This window comes from Triturus cristatus, chromosome 5_1 (genome assembly GCF_964204655.1).
Source record: "Triturus cristatus chromosome 5_1, aTriCri1.1, whole genome shotgun sequence".
Lineage (NCBI taxonomy): Eukaryota > Metazoa > Chordata > Amphibia > Caudata > Salamandridae > Triturus > Triturus cristatus.
The window spans coordinates 448,149,255-448,168,897 of NC_140587.1; the positions used below are offsets into that span (position 1 = coordinate 448,149,255).

Here is a 19,643-nt window from a genome sequence, read left to right on the forward strand (position 1 = left end):
CAATATCGTGCACAGTGGGGGTGAGGTGCCGTTCACGCTTGATCGCAAGATTAGGCAACCGCATATCCACACAAATACGGACCTCTCCAGGCTGCTTAGGTTTACGGGCCACCACAATTGGAGACACCCAAGGAGTTGGACCATCCACCCGTTCAATGATGTCCGCCATCTCAAGTTTCACCAGTTCTGCTTCCACCTTCGGCCGAAGATGGAACGCCACTCTTCTATGACGTAAAGCTACTGGCTGGACTGACTCATCAATATGAAGTTTGATCAGGCAAACCCTTCAAACAGCCAATACCGTCAAACAGAGGTGAAAACTGGGCCAACAACTCCTCCACATTCCATTGATGCACACTCAAAGCAAAAGCGACCAATTGTAGAGTTTCCGCTGTCCGACAGCTCAGCAACATCCCTGACCCCCTTGGGTGACATATATACGTGTCTTTATCGCATGAGAACCATGTGCCACCTCAGCAGTAAAAACTCCTGCCAACGGAAGGGGATCAGAGGACCCATAGGCAAAAACCCTTGTAGTGGTCGAACTCAAAATGGGAGAAACCGGCAACGTCAGCATCATTTACTTGGCCATCACATTGATAGAGGCACCAGTATCAATCAAGGCCGGCACCGGGTGACCATCCACCATCACATGACACTTAGGCAAACCCTTTTGCAGATGACCCCCAGGTTGCAAAGCATGGATGAAATGTATAGTCCCCTCCACATCATCATCGTCCATGTCTCCTTCCACCGGCAACTGAGCAGCAACATACACCTGGTCAGATGATACAGGTATAGAGCCTCGTGCAAGGGCAGAGCGACACATCTTCGCAAAATGGTTGAACTTGCTGCAATTGGAACACCTCTTTCCAGTCGCAGGACATGTTCCCTTATGAGGAAAAGGACCCCCACAACCATAACAGTGCCTGGGCTGCTCCACTTTCCCCTTACCCCTCTCACTGTTGCAGGAGACCACAAGCCGTGGGGCACCAGCAGCGCAACAGCTGGTAAAACGCCCTCCACACCCCAGCAGAATGCCACAGTCCACGGGGCACCGGCAACACAAACAGCCGGTGAAACACTCCTCTCGCCCCAGCAGGACGTCACGAGCCGAGGGCACCAGCAGCACGCCCACCGCCGCTGCACACCATCCGGCCTCCAACAGCAGAGACGAGGCAATGAAGCCACAACGAGGCAGCGAGAACCCAGGAAGCAGGAAAAACAAGAAGCAGCCGGCACCCGACTACCGCAGGGAACAGGACACGCAGGAACATCCCACCTTCGTCGCCAAGATGTTATGTCCAAGACACCATCAGGTAAGTAATCACCATGACACCGGAAGTACTCTGTTTACCATCCTGGTTGCACCAGGCATCTTTTATTCAGTGACTAACTCCACCCCCAATCATTATGTGCATAACACCTGTGTTTAAATAACGAGGGCGGTCCACCACCACCCCTCCGGTTTACGACGATAGCCGTGACCACATCACACCGGCCAACGACAGTGTTTGCCTGGTTAACTACCACATGCAAATTTGAGTGGCTGAAAGACTAACTTGTATGAAGTTCAATAAAAAAGGCCTTTTCATCAATAATATAGATTGATGATCTGAAGCTTAGTTTAGCATGTAGCAACAGTAAAATATAGGGATCGGAGACAGAGTTAATTGCGTTAGGTAAGGATGGGGGTGACAGGGCAACAGTAAAGGTTGTTCTGGAAGATCCTTCTTACTTTTCAGCTGATTTCCAGTAAGATAAATAAGCAAATATACCCTTTCTTCCTATTGCTATTTTTTTGGTCCTTTCTCCATTCCATAGTTTATACTCCTTGGTATTAGAATGATTGGTCCAAAATCCTGAATGTTTCCCTCACCAAGAAAGTGAGACTGGACCAAGGTTCCTTAAGTCTACCTTGACATCCAACACCAGGCCTGTCCCTCGACCTCCCCGAAGAGGCAGCCATGTCAGCCCCACGGAGGACTTTCTCCATGGCGCAGTGTGTACTAAAAACCAATTTATGAAACTCCCTCACTTTCCACTATTCTCTAGTATTTACCGTGACTCATTAGGGGCAGCTGGGTCTTTTTTTCAAATAATGACCTTACAAGGCCGGTCAGAGGGCAGAGAAATGGGATTTTCATTGTCAGCTACAGGCTATGAGTAGGAGGCAGGTCACTGTAGTGGCCCTCAGGCCTCCATGCGCGCGCACTGTAACACACTGCCCACTTTTGTGTCTCGAGCGAGCCAAGCACCTTTATCTATCCCATCGGTCCGAGCCCAGCCCTCAGGGTGCATGCACGATACAACGTAGTGTAGCAGCCGGGTGGTTCACTACACTAACAAGCCCGCCGTCCACTAACTGTTCTTCATGGGAGGGTACGCCTGAGTGGAGAGATGTGCCTCTCCGGGAAGGGCAGCCGCTATCTCTGAGTCGCCAGCAAGCATAAAATATGGCTAGCCACCCACTGAGGTAGTTTGGCGCCTGATTTGGAGACAGGTGGAGTGATAGCTCAGTGGCAGTTACTGCTACAACAGATTCTTAGCTCTCTAAGTGCGAACTTGCGCTCCGTGTCTGCCCCAGTGTTTCAGTGCTCAATGCCTCCAGGCCACAGGGGGGAACACAGCCGAAACCCGATATCATCATGCTAGAAAGGGACGTGTAATTCCGAGTCTGGCATCTTATTCCCTACTCAGCTGTCCAAACTTGAAAATACACTGCATAGGTGTGCTAACAACAGCTGGAAACTCATATCAGCCCCAGTATTCCTGTGTGCCCCATGCAGTGCAACTCAGAATCAGGGAAAAGTGAAAGAAACAGGAAGAATGACAGGCTTTCCAAAAAACACTTTAAATCATTTTTTCCTTTTTTCTCCTTTCATTTTCCCTTCCTCTGGTTGTTCTTGTTTGCTTTTCTGTCTTAGCGCCGGGACACTCTTCTGAGTAGCCGTGCCCTCTATAAATCTACTTTAACATAACATAACAGAACATAATATAACATAACATAACATAACATAACAGGTACCTATTACTATTCAGATTCTCCGTTGCTATGTCAATATATGACGTCATTACGCTAGCAGGAACACACCTGCCAGAAGGACAACCGTTTTTTAAAATGTAATTTTTATTGTTTTGCAAGACAATGTAGATTTTCCTAATAAGTTATGACGGAAAGTCTTAATTTTATTAAAGACACGGAGGCGAGTATTATGCTTTCTTTTCTTGCATTTATTCCAATAGCAGCAAGATAAGTAGAAAAACTACACTCCCCAGAAGGCTGCAGGAGAAAACTACTGGCCAATGGGGAGAAAGATTACACAAAACAAACCAATCAGGTCAGGCCAACCATATAAGGACCTATCTGACCGCAAGCAGTCCTCTTTTCTTGTGCGAGTTAGGAAGAAGTCGAAAACAAAGGAACCAAAAATAACAATATGCAAACAGTCAAAATCGAGGTAAACAGTTCTTGAATCAGGAACACCATGGACGAAGCATCCTGAGGAAACCACGTTGGCAGACAGATGGAAGTCGACGCCAAGAACTCCGGTGAGGTAGGACGATTCTCACGAGGAAGGTGGTGGTAATGCTGGAGTACCTAAGGGGGGGAAAAAACAGAACAAATTAGAGCTGTTGTGGAGGGATAATACTCGCCTCTGTGTCTTTAATAAAATTAAGACTTTCCGTCATAACTTATTAGGAAAATCTTCATTTTATGGCAAGACCGAAGGTTCCTATTCTGCTAGTTCAAAGCATATCAACAACCAGGAGAAGAAGCAGTAATCACAGGTTTACAATAGAAGGTCTTAAACACATTGTCATTAGACCAATCTGCTGACTTCAGGATATCCTCCAGGCGTGAGCCTGACCAAAAGGCTTTAGAAGCCATGGCACCCCTGGTAGAATGAGCACCAAACACAGAAGCATCAATGCCCGCAAGATATATGATCCAACGGACCCAACGGGCCAGGGTAGCAGAAGAAACGGGGAGATGAGGTTTGCGGAAAGAAATGAGCAATTGCGTATGGGAAGAAGTCCTAAAGTCAGCAGATTTTTGTTCGTAGGCTTTTAAGCAACGACCTACACATAATTTCGGCTGAGCTGGAAAGTAAGGATAAAACACTGACTGTAAATTTGTTTTTGTGCGTCTCTGCACCTGAAACAACACTCCAGTAGGGGAAAACTGCCTTGAAGAAAGGCCTAAGGCCCTAACATCAGAGACGCGTTTAATGGAGACTAAACACAACAACATAGTAAGCTTTGCAGACAACATTTTCAGAGAGAGAGCAGTATTATCAGGCCAATCGATAAACAATTTAAAAACCAAATTAACGTCCCATAAAGAAGAATACTTAGCCAACGGAGGTTTGGAAAAACGAACTCCTCTTAACAAACGGCAAACTAGCGGATGAGATCCAACCGGTTTATTGTCGATGGGATGATGATTAAGTGAAATTGCTGATCTGTACAGATTCACTGTGCGATAGGACTTGCCGGCGCTGGCCTCCGAGGCCAGAAAATTAACCACAAAAGTCACAGAGGCTGAAAAGGGATCGATAGACCGTTCCAAACACCAGCTTGACCAAAGAGACCAAGCGGATTTGTACGCCCTGGAAGTACCGGGAGCCCAGGCCCGGCTGATAAAGATTGAAGCCTCTTGAGAAAGGAGTTGGTCAGAAGAGAGAGACCGGACAGTTTCCAGGCCGATAGGGTCAGAGACCGATCCAGAATGAGGTTGTGAGGGAAACCTCGAGGATCCAAGAGAACGTCCTTGGAATGAGGGAGAAGGACCAGAAAGTCCACTGCTAATTCCAAAAGAGAAGGAAACCATATCTGGGATTGCCAAAAGGGCACCACCATGACCAGGGACGTCTGTTGACGACGAATCTGGGAAAGGACCCTGTTGATCATGAGAAAGGGAGGAAAAGCATAATTGAGATGAAGTGACCAATCCTGAAGGAACGCATCGGTCGCTAATGCTAGCGGATCCGGGCGCCAACTGTAGAAACGAGGTAAATGGGAGTTGAGGCGAGATGCAAATAGGTCGATGAAGAAAGGACCCCACTTGAGAGAGAGGGAATGAAACACGGAGGGAAGTAATCTCCAGTCGCTGGAATCTTGGAGATACCGAGAGTGCCAGTCCGCGATGGAATTGAGGTCGCCGGGGAGATACTCGGCCTGGAGAGAGAGATTGTGACGGAGACAATAATGCCACAGACTCTTGGTGAGTTCCGCAAGGGGTTTGGATCTTGTGCCACCGAGACGGTTGATGTAACGGACCGCAGAAACATTGTCCATCCTGAGAAGAATGGAACAACTTACTTTGTTCTTTGCGAGGCTGCGGATTGCAAAGGCGCCTGCAAGCATCTCTAAACAGTTGATGTGCAATGACGACTCCTCTAGAGACCATGTACCTCCAGTCGAGATTGGTCCACAACGGGCGCCCCAACCCGCCAGACTGGCATCTGATTCTAATACAAGATCTGGGGCCGTGGCGAAGATAGTCCTTCCGTTCCACGCATCTAAATGGTCTATCCACCATTGCAGTTCGGAACGCGAGTCTTGGTCTAGAAGTATAAGATCTGAGTAAGCCAGCCCCTGACGCAGATGTCTTATTTTTAAGCGCTGAAGTGCCCGATAATGTAGAGGGCCTGGAAAGATGGCTTGAATGGAGGCGGAGAGAAGCCCCACAATCCTTGCGAGGGAGCGAAGGGAAATTCGGGAGAGAGAAAGAACTTGAGAAATTTCTGAACGAATAGCTGAGATCTTTTCGGTAGGAAGGAAGAGGGACGCGGAGGGAGAATCTACGCGAAACCCCAGGAACTCTACACTTTGAGAGGGAGTCAACATGGACTTTTCCGGATTGATGAGAAAACCAAGATCGAGAAGAAGGGATTGGGTCACTTGCAGGTCCCGCAGAAGACCCAGTTTGCTCGCATTCATAAGAAGAATATCGTCCAGATAGATGATCAAACGAATCCCCAAGGCTCGAAGATAAGCTACCACAGGCTTCATGATTTTGGTGAAACACCAAGGAGCCGAACAAAGCCCGAAGGGGAGCGAACAAAACCGATAAGTTACGCCCAGCCATTGGAACTGGAGGAACTTTGAATGTGAGGGATGGATAGGAACTGTCAGGTACGCATCTTGAAGGTCCAAGCGGACCATCCAATCGCTGGCTCGCAGAGTGTCCCTTAGATGGATAATGGTCTCCATTTTGAAATGTCTGTAAACGACAAACTGATTGAAAACTTTGAGGTTGATAACAGGTCGCATCTTTTTGTTCTTTTTGCGAACCAGAAACAGAGTGCTCAGAAAGCCCGAGGGATCGAATGGGAGCCTTTGGATAGCGTTCTTTGCCAATAGGGAAAGAATTTCCTGAGAGATCAAAAGTGAAACGTTGGCGGAAAAAACCAGAGGTGGAGGCAAAGTATCCTGGAAAGGAGGAGCGTAGAACTCTATGAGATAGCCTTGGACAGAACTGAGAACCCAAGGGTCGGAGGTTAAAGTTTGCCATTTGCTTAGAAAGAGAGCTAAACGCCCTCCTACGGGAGGGCCAGAAGACAGGCTTACCTTGTTGGGGATAATTGGAGTTGGTGGTGTTGCCTCTGTGGCCCCTTTGTCCACGACCCCGGAAGCCACGGCCACGTTGGGGGTAAAATTGAGGCTTGTACTCTTGATAGCCGGAGTTGGAAGCGCCTCTGGAACCTTGGTAGGAGGAAAAACGGCCGGAAGAGCGGCTCCTGCCTCTGCCGGCTCTGCCAAAAACCCGAGGGGCAAAACTTTTTTGATGGAGAGTTGTGCCTTGTCCAGAGAGGCGAAAGTCGAAACAAATTTAGAAAGGTCCTTGACTAAAGAGTCACCAAAGAGTAGACCGGCCGCCTTTACTCCAGGGTCCTGAGATGCCAAATTGGCTAACTTGGGGTCTAACTTGATTAGGAGACCTTTGCGCCTTTCATGAGTAATGGCAGCATTGGCGTTGCCCAATAAACAAAAGGTACGTTGGGCCCAGAGTGAAACATCTTCAGGATTCAAAACGAACTCCTCTGAACGCCCCGTCTCCGCCAAATCCAGAATGCGGGCAAGAGGGCCCACCATATCCAAGAGTTTGTCCTGACAGGAGGACCATGCTCTATCCACCCCCTTACGAGGGTCCTTGCCAAACTTAGAGAAAAAGGTGAGGAGCGGTTGGTCAATAGCGGGAGTGACCGTAATATGAGAGGCCAAAGAAGGTTTGGGGCATTCAGACTTCAACTTTGTCCTGACTGACTTATCCAGAGGTTGCCGTAGTTTGGAAGAGATGTATTCTCCCACATGGGGAATGGGAAACCATTGCGTAGAATTCGGGTGTCTAATCAATGCAGGATCAAACATAGGCATTCCCTCCGAGTCCAGGATAGGCTCGGACTCAAAAGGGGACAATTTTTGCTTTTTGGGCGAAGAATCGCCAACTCCAAAAAGATCAAAGAGATTGTCTTCGTCCGTGTCACCCAAATCATCATCCGTATCATGGATGGTATCAATGACCAGCTTCTTAGGAACCTCCACATGTTTAAGCTTGGCTTTGCTTTTGCCAAATGTCCTTTGACTGATGCCTGGGAGAAATAATATCCTCAGACTTGCGCAAGAAAACCATTGCTAACCACATGTGACACTATTTTACTAAGTAAAGAATTTTCCATAGTTTTCGAAACTCTCTGCATGGAGTGTTCAACTCCAGTTTCCACAGAGGAATTAATAAATTGACTTAAAATTGGCACTTTCGTCATTGTCAAGCTCAGGAGAGCTGGGAATATCCATTTTTAGCAAACTGGAAAACAAGGGGTTAACCAGGACAGAATAACAAAGGGGGCGTCTACAAACGAACTTGCCGGTGAAAAATGAGCTTCAAAGGGAGGTGTGTCGAAGTATCAGTCAGTCGAGCGCTGAGGAGACCGTGAGGACGAAGCCACAATGCAGGGAGAGGCAGCGCTGACAAGTGTCACAAAAGCGAGGCGTCAGCTGAGGCAGCGAGCGTGAGAGGAAATGCCGGTAAATGTAAACAAAGCGTGCGCGCGTGCAGACGCGCTGAATGTAAAAGCCGAGGGGAAATTACTAAATGCGCAGACGACAACGAAGCCGCAACCATAGAAACATAGCGCGCTAAACAATGCTGAATAAAAGCGACAATTATACAATAAATATGCCCAAATGAACTGAAAACACAGAATTATAAAAAGGAGAATAAAAGAATTCGACTTATCTGACTGCGAGCAGCAAGAAAAGAGGGCTGCTTGTGGTCAGATAGGTCCTTATATGGTTGGCCTGACCTGATTGGTTTGTTTTGTGTAATCTTTCTCCCCATTGGCCAGTAGTTTTCTCCTGCAGCCTTCTGGGGAGTGTAGTTTTTTTACTTATCTTGTTGCTATTGGAATAAATGCAAGAAAAGAAAGCATAATAGGAGCCTCCGGTCTTGCCATAAAATTACAATCAGTATGACAATGACATCTTACACTTACGCCTCTTCCTGTGCGGTCCACAGTGATTCATTTAGCAAATATTACCATTATTGACGAAGTCGATATTCCTGCTAACCTTTGTAAGATTGTTGCGGTAGGGGGTTTGTTTACCAAAGATAGGTCAGGGATGGTCACAGTCAATGGGGCAACCAGTTATCTGCAGCCCTTAACAGCACTGTCCAACGTAAACAATACTTTAACACAGTAACGCAATAAAACAAAAGTGTAGGGTGAAAAAAGGGTATCTGGAACTGGGTCTGTCCTGCTGGGTCATGATATCAGTTTCAGTTTCAGTTTATTTTATTTTGCAGAGTTACTTAAAACCATTGCAATGCATGCAAGAAATAAAACCATATATAAAAGATTAATTCACAATGATAACATTTCATAATTAAACTATAAAACACTTCCGTTACTTACAAGTAAAAAAAAATTAAACGTACGAGAGCAATCACTATAAGTGGCCCAGTCAGTGCAGCGATTGTCATGCTATCAGGGCTTATGAGAGTCCCAGCAAGCGTTATGTAGATTATAGGCACTCTGTTTGGATGTTGAACACTAGGCTCAGGGGATCAGTTGGCTACTATCAAGGTGGGTAGGTCACGGGCTACTCCCCATCCTGGAGGGGTCCTGTTTCCTCCTCGCTTTTCCCCTCGCTCACTACCAGGGAGATGATCCTCCCCTTGGCATCCAGCGCTGGACAAGCCTGCACCATCATGTGCCTGGCCTGTGAATGCTGTGTGGCTCTCATGAAGCGTAGAGCATCCCTCTGAAGGGCTGCTTCTTAACAGACTGCCCTCCAGGTACTTCGGCCCTCCAGGACAGCAGGTCAGGTACTCTGGGGTCTTTCCAGGAGATCATTGTTTGGCGCCAAGCCAATATCAACACCAGATCAATAAATTTAGATGATATTGCATTCATCTTGCACCTAGGGAAGAGCCTCACCAGACAGTAGGACAGTGTTTTTAAAATATGGGGGTCAATGGGCACTGCAAAGTACTGAACAAGTGTCCCCCAGTACTGGCAAAGGGCACGGCAAGGCCAGACTATGTGTTAAAATTCAGCATCTACCACCTTACACCTCGGGCACACTGCCTGTGCTGTGGGGAACATCAGATTTATACGTTTCGGTATGAGGTATACTCTGTGCAAAAAATGTAATTGGATGAGCTTGATTCTAGTGTTCCTCGATATACGTGGAGTGCATTCCAAAATGGAGATCCAAGCCCTGTTTGTAATCAGGAGTTCCATAGCCACCGCCCAACTGTCTCGCAGGCCCCCTCAGATTCCCCTAGCCTGTAGTAGATCGCTTTGTACAGTAGGGTGACAGCTTTGACCTTAACAGTCGTAGTGCATATAATTTGGACGGCTTCCTGGGTCGATGGCTCGTTTATCCCCTTATGCCAATATGCCTGAATCATGGCCCACGTTTCCCAGTATAATAAGAATTCCTAGGGGAGGGGCGAGCTCAAACTTCCCAAGTAGATCCTGGAAGGCTGTGAGTGTGTCGTTTCCGAAGAGTCCTCCCTTGGTCTCAAGACTGGCCCCCTCCCAGTACTCTCCAGTCTGCCTTGGGGTGTAAAACAGACACAGCTTATAGTGAGAGGTCCTGTGCATAGGGGTGTTTAAAGTGTGTTCTCAGGAGTGCCCTGGACCAAGTTTATTTAAGTGTATCAGCTAGTATATTGGGTGTATTACCTAGTGACTTGCGTGAATGGTGAAGAACTATTTCCAGCCATGCGGTGCCCACAATCTATATGCATAAGGGGCCCCAACTTGCCTTTCTCCAATTAGTCGCCCAAACCGATTGTGATGCCAGGCAATTCAGTTCAAAATCAGGGAGCGCCAGGCCGGCTTCGGTCGTAGGAAGGCGAAGCTTAACCAAGGAAATTCTGCTGCGCTGTGTGCCCCAGATTAGCGACAACAGTAAATTGTCTATTTCTCAAAATACGATACAGGGTACTCGAATAGGCACTGTCGAGAACAAGTATAGTAAACGATCAACATTATCATCTTGGCTACCATGCCACGACCCATACCAGACAGCGGGAGAGTATGCCAGAAGGCTATCGTTTGGCGTAGTGAGACAATTGTTGTTCGTCCTTTACCCTCCAGCAATTGAGTTGCCAATCGATAAACCTGCTCTTCCAGATAGCGGAAGGTGTGGGGATCCCAATGTAGACTCTGCCCTATATCTAGTGGCCTTGTTTCCATCTCAGGTTCATGGACCGAATACACGTGTGTCTTGTTCCAGTTTACCCCTTGACCCGATATAGCTCCAAACTTAGTTACTGTGTCTGTGGGCTCTCCACATCCGGGCACTCCCCACTAAGATAGAGCAGTAGATGATCTGCATATAGGGAAATAATAAAGTGTGTTATTATCTATTGGTGGACCCCAGTAGGACCAGCCCTGTCGGAGTGTGAACACCAGAGGCTCAACCACCAGGGCAAAGAGTGCCGGGGACAAGGGGCAGCCCTGTCTAGTGCCCCTTTCGATGTCATGGACTTCCAAGATAAGGCCCTAAGTTTTTAAACGGGCATGGGGTCAGTATGGACGTGTTTGGTCCATGTGAGGTAGACCTTGCCCAATCCCATGCTTGTCATACCAGTGTATATATTTTGCCAATGGAGAGAATCAAAGGCTTTTTCCAAGTCCACTGGGCACTGAGCACTGAGGCAGGCACTGGGGCAGGTTGTAGGGGGCGAGTGCAAGACGCATATACATTTTGTAATATTTGTGGCCATACTGCAGGTCAGGACAAACCCGGATTGATTTGGGTGTATAAGGCCTTAGGGTTGGGGCAGTAGCCTGGTGACCAAGATGTTGTTAAAGATTTGATAATACACACTTAGGATTGAGAGTGCTATATAAGAGAAAATATGGTCCCCCTCTTTCCTTGGTTTCAGGAGTGTTACAAAAAAGGCCTCTCACAAAGTGGGGGTAGGGAAGGGTTCTCTGGTTTCACTTGCTATTGTAGATTTTGGTTAACCTAGGGGTCAGTATATCCCTGTACATTGTATCAAACTCAATGGGCAAGCCATCTTTTTCAGGGGTTTCACCCTGAGCCACGGTCTTAATAGCTCTTCGTACCTCCTGCGCTTGAATATCGTCCCCCACTGCTGTTGCTACCTCAGATCTCAACATCACTGTTCAAGCATCCAAGACATAAGCGAGCAATACCTGAAGGCCAATGTCTGGGAGTCTGGCACAGTAATCCCTAAATTATGTATTGATATCTCCTTGAGTTTACACCCAAGCAACGTTGGGTTTGGCAACAGATAAGATTAGTTGTTGGCTCTGGTATGGCTTAGCAAGCCAAGCGAGTAATTGGCCTGTCTTGTCATACTTGCTATGTGCTTTAGCAATATATTGCCAATATTCGTATCCTCGCAGTCTCTCCAACATCTCCAACAGTTTATCCTTTGTTGCCAGCATCTGTTGGCGCTTAACGTGATCTTGGAGGCTTTCCCTTTTCAATTTGTCCAGCAATTGTTCATGCTGGGTTATTTCTTTCAACAACTGAGCTGTAATCCCTGATGTCACCACAATGCAATGGCCTATGACCACCACCTTAAACGCCTTCCAGTGGTTGTCGCTTCGTTCTCTGAGAAGAGATCCTGGATAGTGTTTAGCAACGTCCCGAAATACAGGGTTTTCTAGGGTTTCTGTGTTCAGTTTCTAGGTTAGTATCGGTGGCCAGAGGGTCTGCCGGAGAAGCTCCAACAGGAGTGGATTGTGGTGTGAATGCGTTTTGGCAAGGTATTCTGAGTGCACTGCCCCGTGACATATTGGCCTCTTAACAGAAATACATCTAGCCGCACAAACAGGTTATGCATGCCCGATTAATAGGAGCATTCCCATTTCTGGGGGTTATGAGCTCTCCAGGCATTAATTTCTATTCCCATTTCCAACCACGGATGGTCTTGGCCACTGCGTGCGTTGGCGAGGTAGGAAAGGGAGGGTGAGACCTGTCAAGAGATGCGTCGGCTATGCAACTGAGATCCCTCCCAACCACCCAAGGGTAATGTAGACGAGTAGAGAGGTGGGGCACCAGCAATCTCAGGAAGGCTGGTTGATATGAGTTAGGGGTGTAGTGGTTTATTAGTGCCACATGCCTCCCCTCAAGCTTACCCCCAAGCACAATGTAACCCCCCACTGGATGGAGTATCTCGAGTTGCGGCAGAAAGGGTACCCCCAGTAGGATCCTGCCAGAAGGACAACCTTTTCGAATCTCATTAATTTCATCTATTGTTTATCAGGTGCAGACCATTACATAATATGGCGTTTTTACACCACATTAGCATGTTAGGCCCTGCAGTCTGAATTAGGACCAATAGTCTTTTGTTTATTTTTTCACATTGTATATTATTTTCAAGTGATACTTTGAAATAGCTTCAATTTTACCAGCTCAAAATAGCATTTAAACATCTGACGCACTCAAATATTTCAGTGCTATCACAAAGATTACCTTATTCGTCCTACTAACTCAAGACATGTTTCCCTAGCAGAAGCCGTTTTAAATTGGGAAGAGAAAGTAGGTCTTCCGATACCAATAAAACAAGGAAAGACATAAATCGTTATTAGTGGAAGACTATTGGCTTGCATTGCTCTTATCAACCAGAATTTTCTTGGTTTTTCAGGCTGTGCTGGAATATTAATGATGGCACCCAACATTCGAAAAAATGATTACCAAAAGTTTAGTGTTGTAGCTTATAAACTATTAGATGGTATTTGTGCAATCCTAAAAGATTATAGACAGTGAAAATGTACTCAGAAAAACAAGAAGGAATGCTCAAATTAATGCAGGTAATCAATCAGGCCGCATTTTACTCCGATCATTATTTTGCCCATTATGCAACTTTGAACAGGGAGCAGACACATGAAAATCATAATTGGTTCTGACCTGATAGGAACAGTGCTCCTCAAACTGCCAGACCAGGTCTCTGCCCCAAACAACCCTAGAACCACCTTGTGGGATTTTGTTGGTGAGATACTGCTTGAGCCTGGAGGCCCAGTGAACATGGGATCCACATTTGAGCATACCTGTCACACCTACAGCGCATCGCTGAGATAAAAACAAAAGCGATCGATGGAAGGCTTAGCTTTATCTCACCACATAGGAATCATTTCGGACGCATTCTAGTCTGTCATGCAGTACTAGGCAGGGACTAACCATGAGCAAATCAGACTTGGGCCTGCTATGATAGGAGCAGTGCTTATGTCATAGTGAAAGCCATCTAAATCCAAGTATATCCTTTTGGTTTGTCATTTTGTGTGAATATTCTCTAAGGATTTCAGCCCAACTCTGTCCGTACATCAGGATCTTTGGAATACAACACAATGTTCTCTGCATGAAAATGACACCCAGCCGCTTCTAATCTACACATATCCATTTAGTTACAAAATTTTGGTGAATGGGTTTGCCTCCTGACATTGTCATAGTGATATGATGCTGGCCTTTTATAATATATTACACATGCACAAAGTGTAACTATTCAAATTTTCTCTGTAAATCAATTTATGTGTTTAGATTTGGAAGCAATGATTCAGAAGTCGTTACCTTAAGCCTCTCCTTCATAAAGTTATAATTCGGAAACTACATGAAACCTTAATGTGTCCTCAGCCTCCTTCACAAATGGCACTCAAAGAAATGATTAACCACAAATATTTGGTTCATTCTAGGCTGATCTAACTTGATATTTCCTTCCCCCTTAGGAACCATAATTGGAACCCTGGTTGCTTCAGACCAGGACTTGGATGTGAACTTGCACTTCAAGGTCCTTGACCAGGTTCCTAAATTTCCAGAAGATAACATGTTCAGCATCAAAGATTTCACAAGTTCCTTGCAGCTGACTAAGTCTCAGTTCCAGAAGAAAAAAGTATCTCAATACAACGTGACAGTGCAGGTGTCTGATGAAGCTGTTCCGCCAAGCACCACAGGTTAAGAGCCTACATTTTCTATATGTATGATATCTTGTACAGCTCTTGGGCTATTCTGGGGGATCTTCTCTTGCACTGTCTCTAATGTATCTCCAAACTTTGAGAGCTGTGGCCTTTGATATTGAACAGTACAATTCAAGTGAACCTCATGAAAGAGTTATACTTTTTTTTAACAAATATGTTTTACTACTTGTAATGCTATACCTCTAAGTATGTACTCAATTATCCTAACAAGGGTATGATTCAAATTGTTTAAATGTAGTGGTTTTCCCACTTTTGGTTGATCTAGCTGTCTCCCTCTGTCCAGAGGCCAAGCACTGCTGATGAGGTGTTGGGTTGGATACACCTCTCCATTTAATTCTAAAGCTGGCAAAGTCAAGTTAAGGGCTTAGCGCTCCTTATCTTTGACAGGTTTCTACATTTAATACTGGCATTTTTCTACTCTTTCCCGTTTGGTTGCTGGATTCCAGTCATCATGCTCTGAATTTTAACGGTTGCAGTCCATTCATAACTGGGGCCATTTAGGTGTAAATCTAGCGTTTGACAGGGATGGGCTTCAGGCTGTGACACCAGCAGAGGCGGCATAGGAGAAAAAGACTCATGAATATACCAGGGTTGCAACAAAATGTAATCATGACCAAGTGCTGTTGACACACCACCCATAGATGAAGAAAGAGCTACAAAAGACACTTGTAGGTGGGTGGGGAGACAGAGAAATCTTAGATCTCAATTATGAGTGGTGAGCAAAAATCTGACATCTGTGCAAACCGTTGTTTCGATGGGTATCAGGATTATACATAGGTCAGAGAAATCCAACAGTTGAATTTTTCACCTTATTCATTTTGACACGTCAACTCTGCTGAAATGTAGCTGGTCAAAAAGACTTTGGCTATAACAGGACAAGCAGACTGTGGTGCAGTAAGCATCAAAATCTGCACATTATGATTTAATTAGAACATTGGAATGTGGGGCACTCCATTGTAGACAATGAAGTGCTCCATGCTTCTACGGGCCGGTAAAGGCCCACAGAGCAACATTCCAATGCTTTACAAAAGCCTCTCGAGCTTCGAGAAGCCTTTGTTTAATTTGTTAGAACATTCTGCCCTCTAGTGGCAGAATGTTCTAATAGCCTTATAGCCCTTCGTAGCAGGGCTATACCGCTATTAAAGTCCCGCTGCTTTTGTTAAAGTCCCTCGCCTTCGGCTCGGGCCTTTAACGCTGCAGCGGTCCTTTATTAACCGGTATAGCCCGCTACGGCGGGCTATAAGGCTATAGTACCAAAGTCTGCATGTTATGTACCATTGTGAGGGCAAAACTCATAATTTTCTTTATTTATTGATGTGATAACAAACCCCAGGGTATCATTATTAATTGGATGTGATGAATAACAATACAATTATGGAGAACTCATAATTGAGGCTCATGAGTACTGTTAGACCTGTCAGCCTTATGGTGATCTTCCTCCAAATATTTAGCCTTACTCCTCTATGATCTCGTTTTATTGGCCATAGCTCTCTGTGCACTTCACCCCTGCTCAACAGTGCTAAAGTCCATGTGTTCTCTTCTCTAAACATGGTAAAATTGGCTTACAACCAATTGGCACATTTAATTTACTTGTAAGTCCAGAGTAAAGTGGTACTACATATAAAGATGGCTTAAATGCTACTAGTGGGCCTGCACCAGCTATTGCGCCACCCACTTAAGTAGCCCTTTAAACAAGCCTCAAGCCTGCCATTGCAGCCTGGGTGTGCAGTTTTACACTGCCATTTGGAAATGGCAAAAAGACCTTTTGACAGGCCCAAACCTTCCTTTTTAATACATATAAATCATATAAGGGCAGGGTGCAGTATATTAAAAAAGTTGGACATGTATGTTTAACCTTTAGATGTCCAGGTAGTAAAAAACTCTTAAATTCTTTTTTCCATAGTGAAAGGCCTCCCTTTCCAATAGGATAACATTGGGTTATCTTATTACATTTAATAAATGATTACATTCAATTGGTAGCAGATAGGAATATTGGATTTGGTACCTAAAAAATACATTGTAATGTAAAACCCTCTTCAAATGTGAAGTTGGCATTTTAGTCACAATTCTGAAAGATTTCACTTCTGACTTTTAGGACGTTAGCATTTTCTTGTCCCAACCATTTGCTGCCTGCAGCCTGTATCCTGGGTCATATGACTAGGTGTAGCTGGCAGCTAGTCTTTGTATATTGCTCTCAGGCAGTGAGACAAAGTGGAATAGGTGTTGGCAGGATGGGCCATCTCCGACTTGATGAGGGGGAGGAGCTGTCACCTCTCATGCTTGCACATCATAAAGCCTCTGCCTGAGCCCACTCATAAAGGGTCTGACACTAGTCTTTTGTGTCCCCAGACAAACTGAGGTCAGGGCAGGGAGGTAGGATATTCTAAACACATCTTGGAGATGGAAACCTCCAGAATCCTTTACTATTTCAAAGTGGGCACCAAGTATAAAAAATGGATCCTCAGACCCAACTCTTCACTACACCTCTGGACCCGTGGAAGACTCAGCAGGACTGCTGTGCTGCTCTGTAAGAAGTGACAAGGATTGGGCCTGAAAAGGATATCTGTGCTGCTGCCTGAGTGAAAAGGACTGGGCCTCCATCTTGAACCCAGGACCCCCAGAGTGACTTCAAGTGCTAGTTGGCTGGCCTCCTGATCAGAGTCTTGGGGACAGAAAAGGCTCCAACCACCTTGAACCCAGCACCTGGACTTTGCCTGCTGTGAGTTTTGCCTCCCAAAATGGTGACACCACAGTCCCGGACCCTTGGAAGTGGGCTTGAAGTTGCTCTGTCAGCCTATCTGTGGTCCTGTGAGCAGTACAAACACAATGCGTCACATCTTCTCGCAGCCACATTAAAACTGCTGCTGCACAACATATCCCAGAAGCAGGACCTTGCATTGCAGCCTGCAGTTTCCTCTGAACCGCTGCTGTGCAACCTCTATGCAGTCTCAACAAAGGCCTTCGCATTGCAAACCCCTAGTCAATGGCATCCTTGATAACGATGTAGGACTCCACAACGCAACCCCACAGATTCGTCAGAACAGCCGCTGCATGACGCCTCCTCAACGTGGGATCTCACAACTCTCCACAAGCAAGATTTAAGGTACTTTGTTCGGCGGGCCTAACTTGGTCCCTATTTCTGGCCTGCAGTCTATCATGGTCGGCCAGAGCTTGTGACTGTCCCAGTACGGCACGACCAGATGAACACAGTTGGAACTTTGTTCTTCTAAGCACTGTTTTCATCTAAATCTTTAAAATTGCATATCTCTGGTTCTACAGATTGGATTTTGTCACTTTGGTCTCAAATAATGTATTAAATTGTACTCTTATGATTCTAAATTTGTGTGGGATGTTTTTCTTGTGTTGTGTTTTTGCTTTATTACTGTTTAAAGTGCTGCATAAATACTTTACATATTGTCTCTAAGTTAAGCCTGGCTGCTTCGTGCCAAGCTACCAGAGGGTTAAACACAGGTTAATTTGGGGCTTGTGTTTCACCCTTACAAGAATTGTGGTTGCTGCTTGAGTAGTGTTCTAGTAACTCAATTTCCAACAAGTATCAACACTGTGTAGTGAAGAGCTAGGCACCATCTAAGAAGAACAATATTACTTACAACTTTAAAATGTTTGAATTAAATGGCAAATACTCGTTCTCAGTGGATGAGAATGGGTGTGATTCAGCATAATTTGTAATTACAAGTGGGCAACAAAAATGAACTGCAAGGGACAAAATATGCTTCACATTCAACTTAGTAAAGGAAATATACAAAGTGCAAAATCAAATTAACTGAACTATTAGTTCTGGTTTACACAACAGGGACAGTTCAAAACAAAAGGTTAATTGGTTGATATACCGTTGTTGCTTTTGCACGTTTCCTCTCTGTATCACACAGCTGTATCTGTTTTGTATACTTTTAAGGTGATCTAACTTAAAGCTCAATTTGTAATATGAAATCTCCCTTCTTTCAATACAAAGGATACAAAATGCAAAAGTTAATAGTGAGCACAATTTTAATGTGGTGTGACAGAGGTGTGTAGTTAATTACGCTACTTTGCTGTTGCTCAATGGCGAGTAGTGAGACCGCCATGCTGGCTTGCGATCCCTTTCTGCCTAATGAAGCAGAGAGGTGTGTGATACTCACCTCAGTTGGAACAGCTGTGTTGCCTCAATCGCTGGCCAAGCTCTTCAGGTGCAGCAGCTCATTCTAGGAAAAGGGAGCAGAAAGTTTCAGGAATCCCTTTATAGGATTTACTGCCTGAGGTCAGGTCAGCTGAGGTCCCTTCTTATCCCAATCCAAGATGGATGATCTCAAGATTTCCTTTGGATTTGACCAGTCCAAAATGGTGCAACTTCCTGGACCTGCCTGGAGCATATAAACAGGGCCATTTTGTGCACTCACTGTTTCGCAACACAGCCAGAGTTTATCCATACATAGTTCCATGCTTCTAGAGGCTCTTCTAGTTTTCTGTCTGTAACCCTCCGTGATCTAATTTCTTTCTCCTCATTGCATAGACTGTTCTTCTGTTGATTATTCTACTTTTCTGCTCCTGGGAGGGTTTTTATGTCAACAGGCTTTTTCATCCAAGAACAGTGATTTGTACTAGCAATCATCATCTCTGCACATGTCATTTATAGAGTGAAGGGGCTGTGGCTACTGTAAGGAGTCGCACATGCCTAGGGCAAGCCAGAGACGCACCCCAGAAGAGTCACTCTTGTCCAGTACTTCACATTCACAAGTAAAAATTAGTGGTAGTTAAGTGAGGTAGGCATCATTCTAGTGTGTATGTTTCATTATAATGTTAATAATGTATGAAATGTATGTGTTTTTAGAGTTGTTAATATTTAAATTCTGATGTTTATGTGCTTTTTATATTTCGTAAGTGGGTGTTTTGTCTTTCTCTTACAGGTGTTTCTTTTGGGGGGCCTTGATTTTTTTCTCATTTTTGGTAATTTGTTAAAAAAAAACGAATTGGTTACATATTAACCACTATTATTCTAAATTACCTTAATTTGTCAGTTTTACTAGAGCGTATTTAGGGGGTTTTGGATGACACCCATTTATTATTATTTTTTCACTGCCAATTTATTTGGTTTTTCAAAATGCTTGCATTTTTGGAGATTTTTGTTTCTGTATTTTAAGAAATTTAGTATGTATTTTTTCAAATTGATGAACTTCA

The 19,643-nt window shown here is 45.1% G+C and overlaps 1 protein-coding gene across 1 annotated transcript in view; it reads left to right on the forward strand.

Annotated features, from left to right (window-relative positions):
* Positions 1-19,643, forward strand: part of CDH17 (cadherin 17) — a 336,495-nt gene that overhangs the window by 223,331 nt on the left and 93,521 nt on the right. Inside the window, exon 10 of the mRNA XM_085605267.1 lies at positions 14,220-14,444. Within this exon, the coding sequence (XP_085461393.1) occupies positions 14,220-14,444 (225 nt within the window). The remainder of the gene's footprint in view (positions 1-14,219; positions 14,445-19,643) is intronic.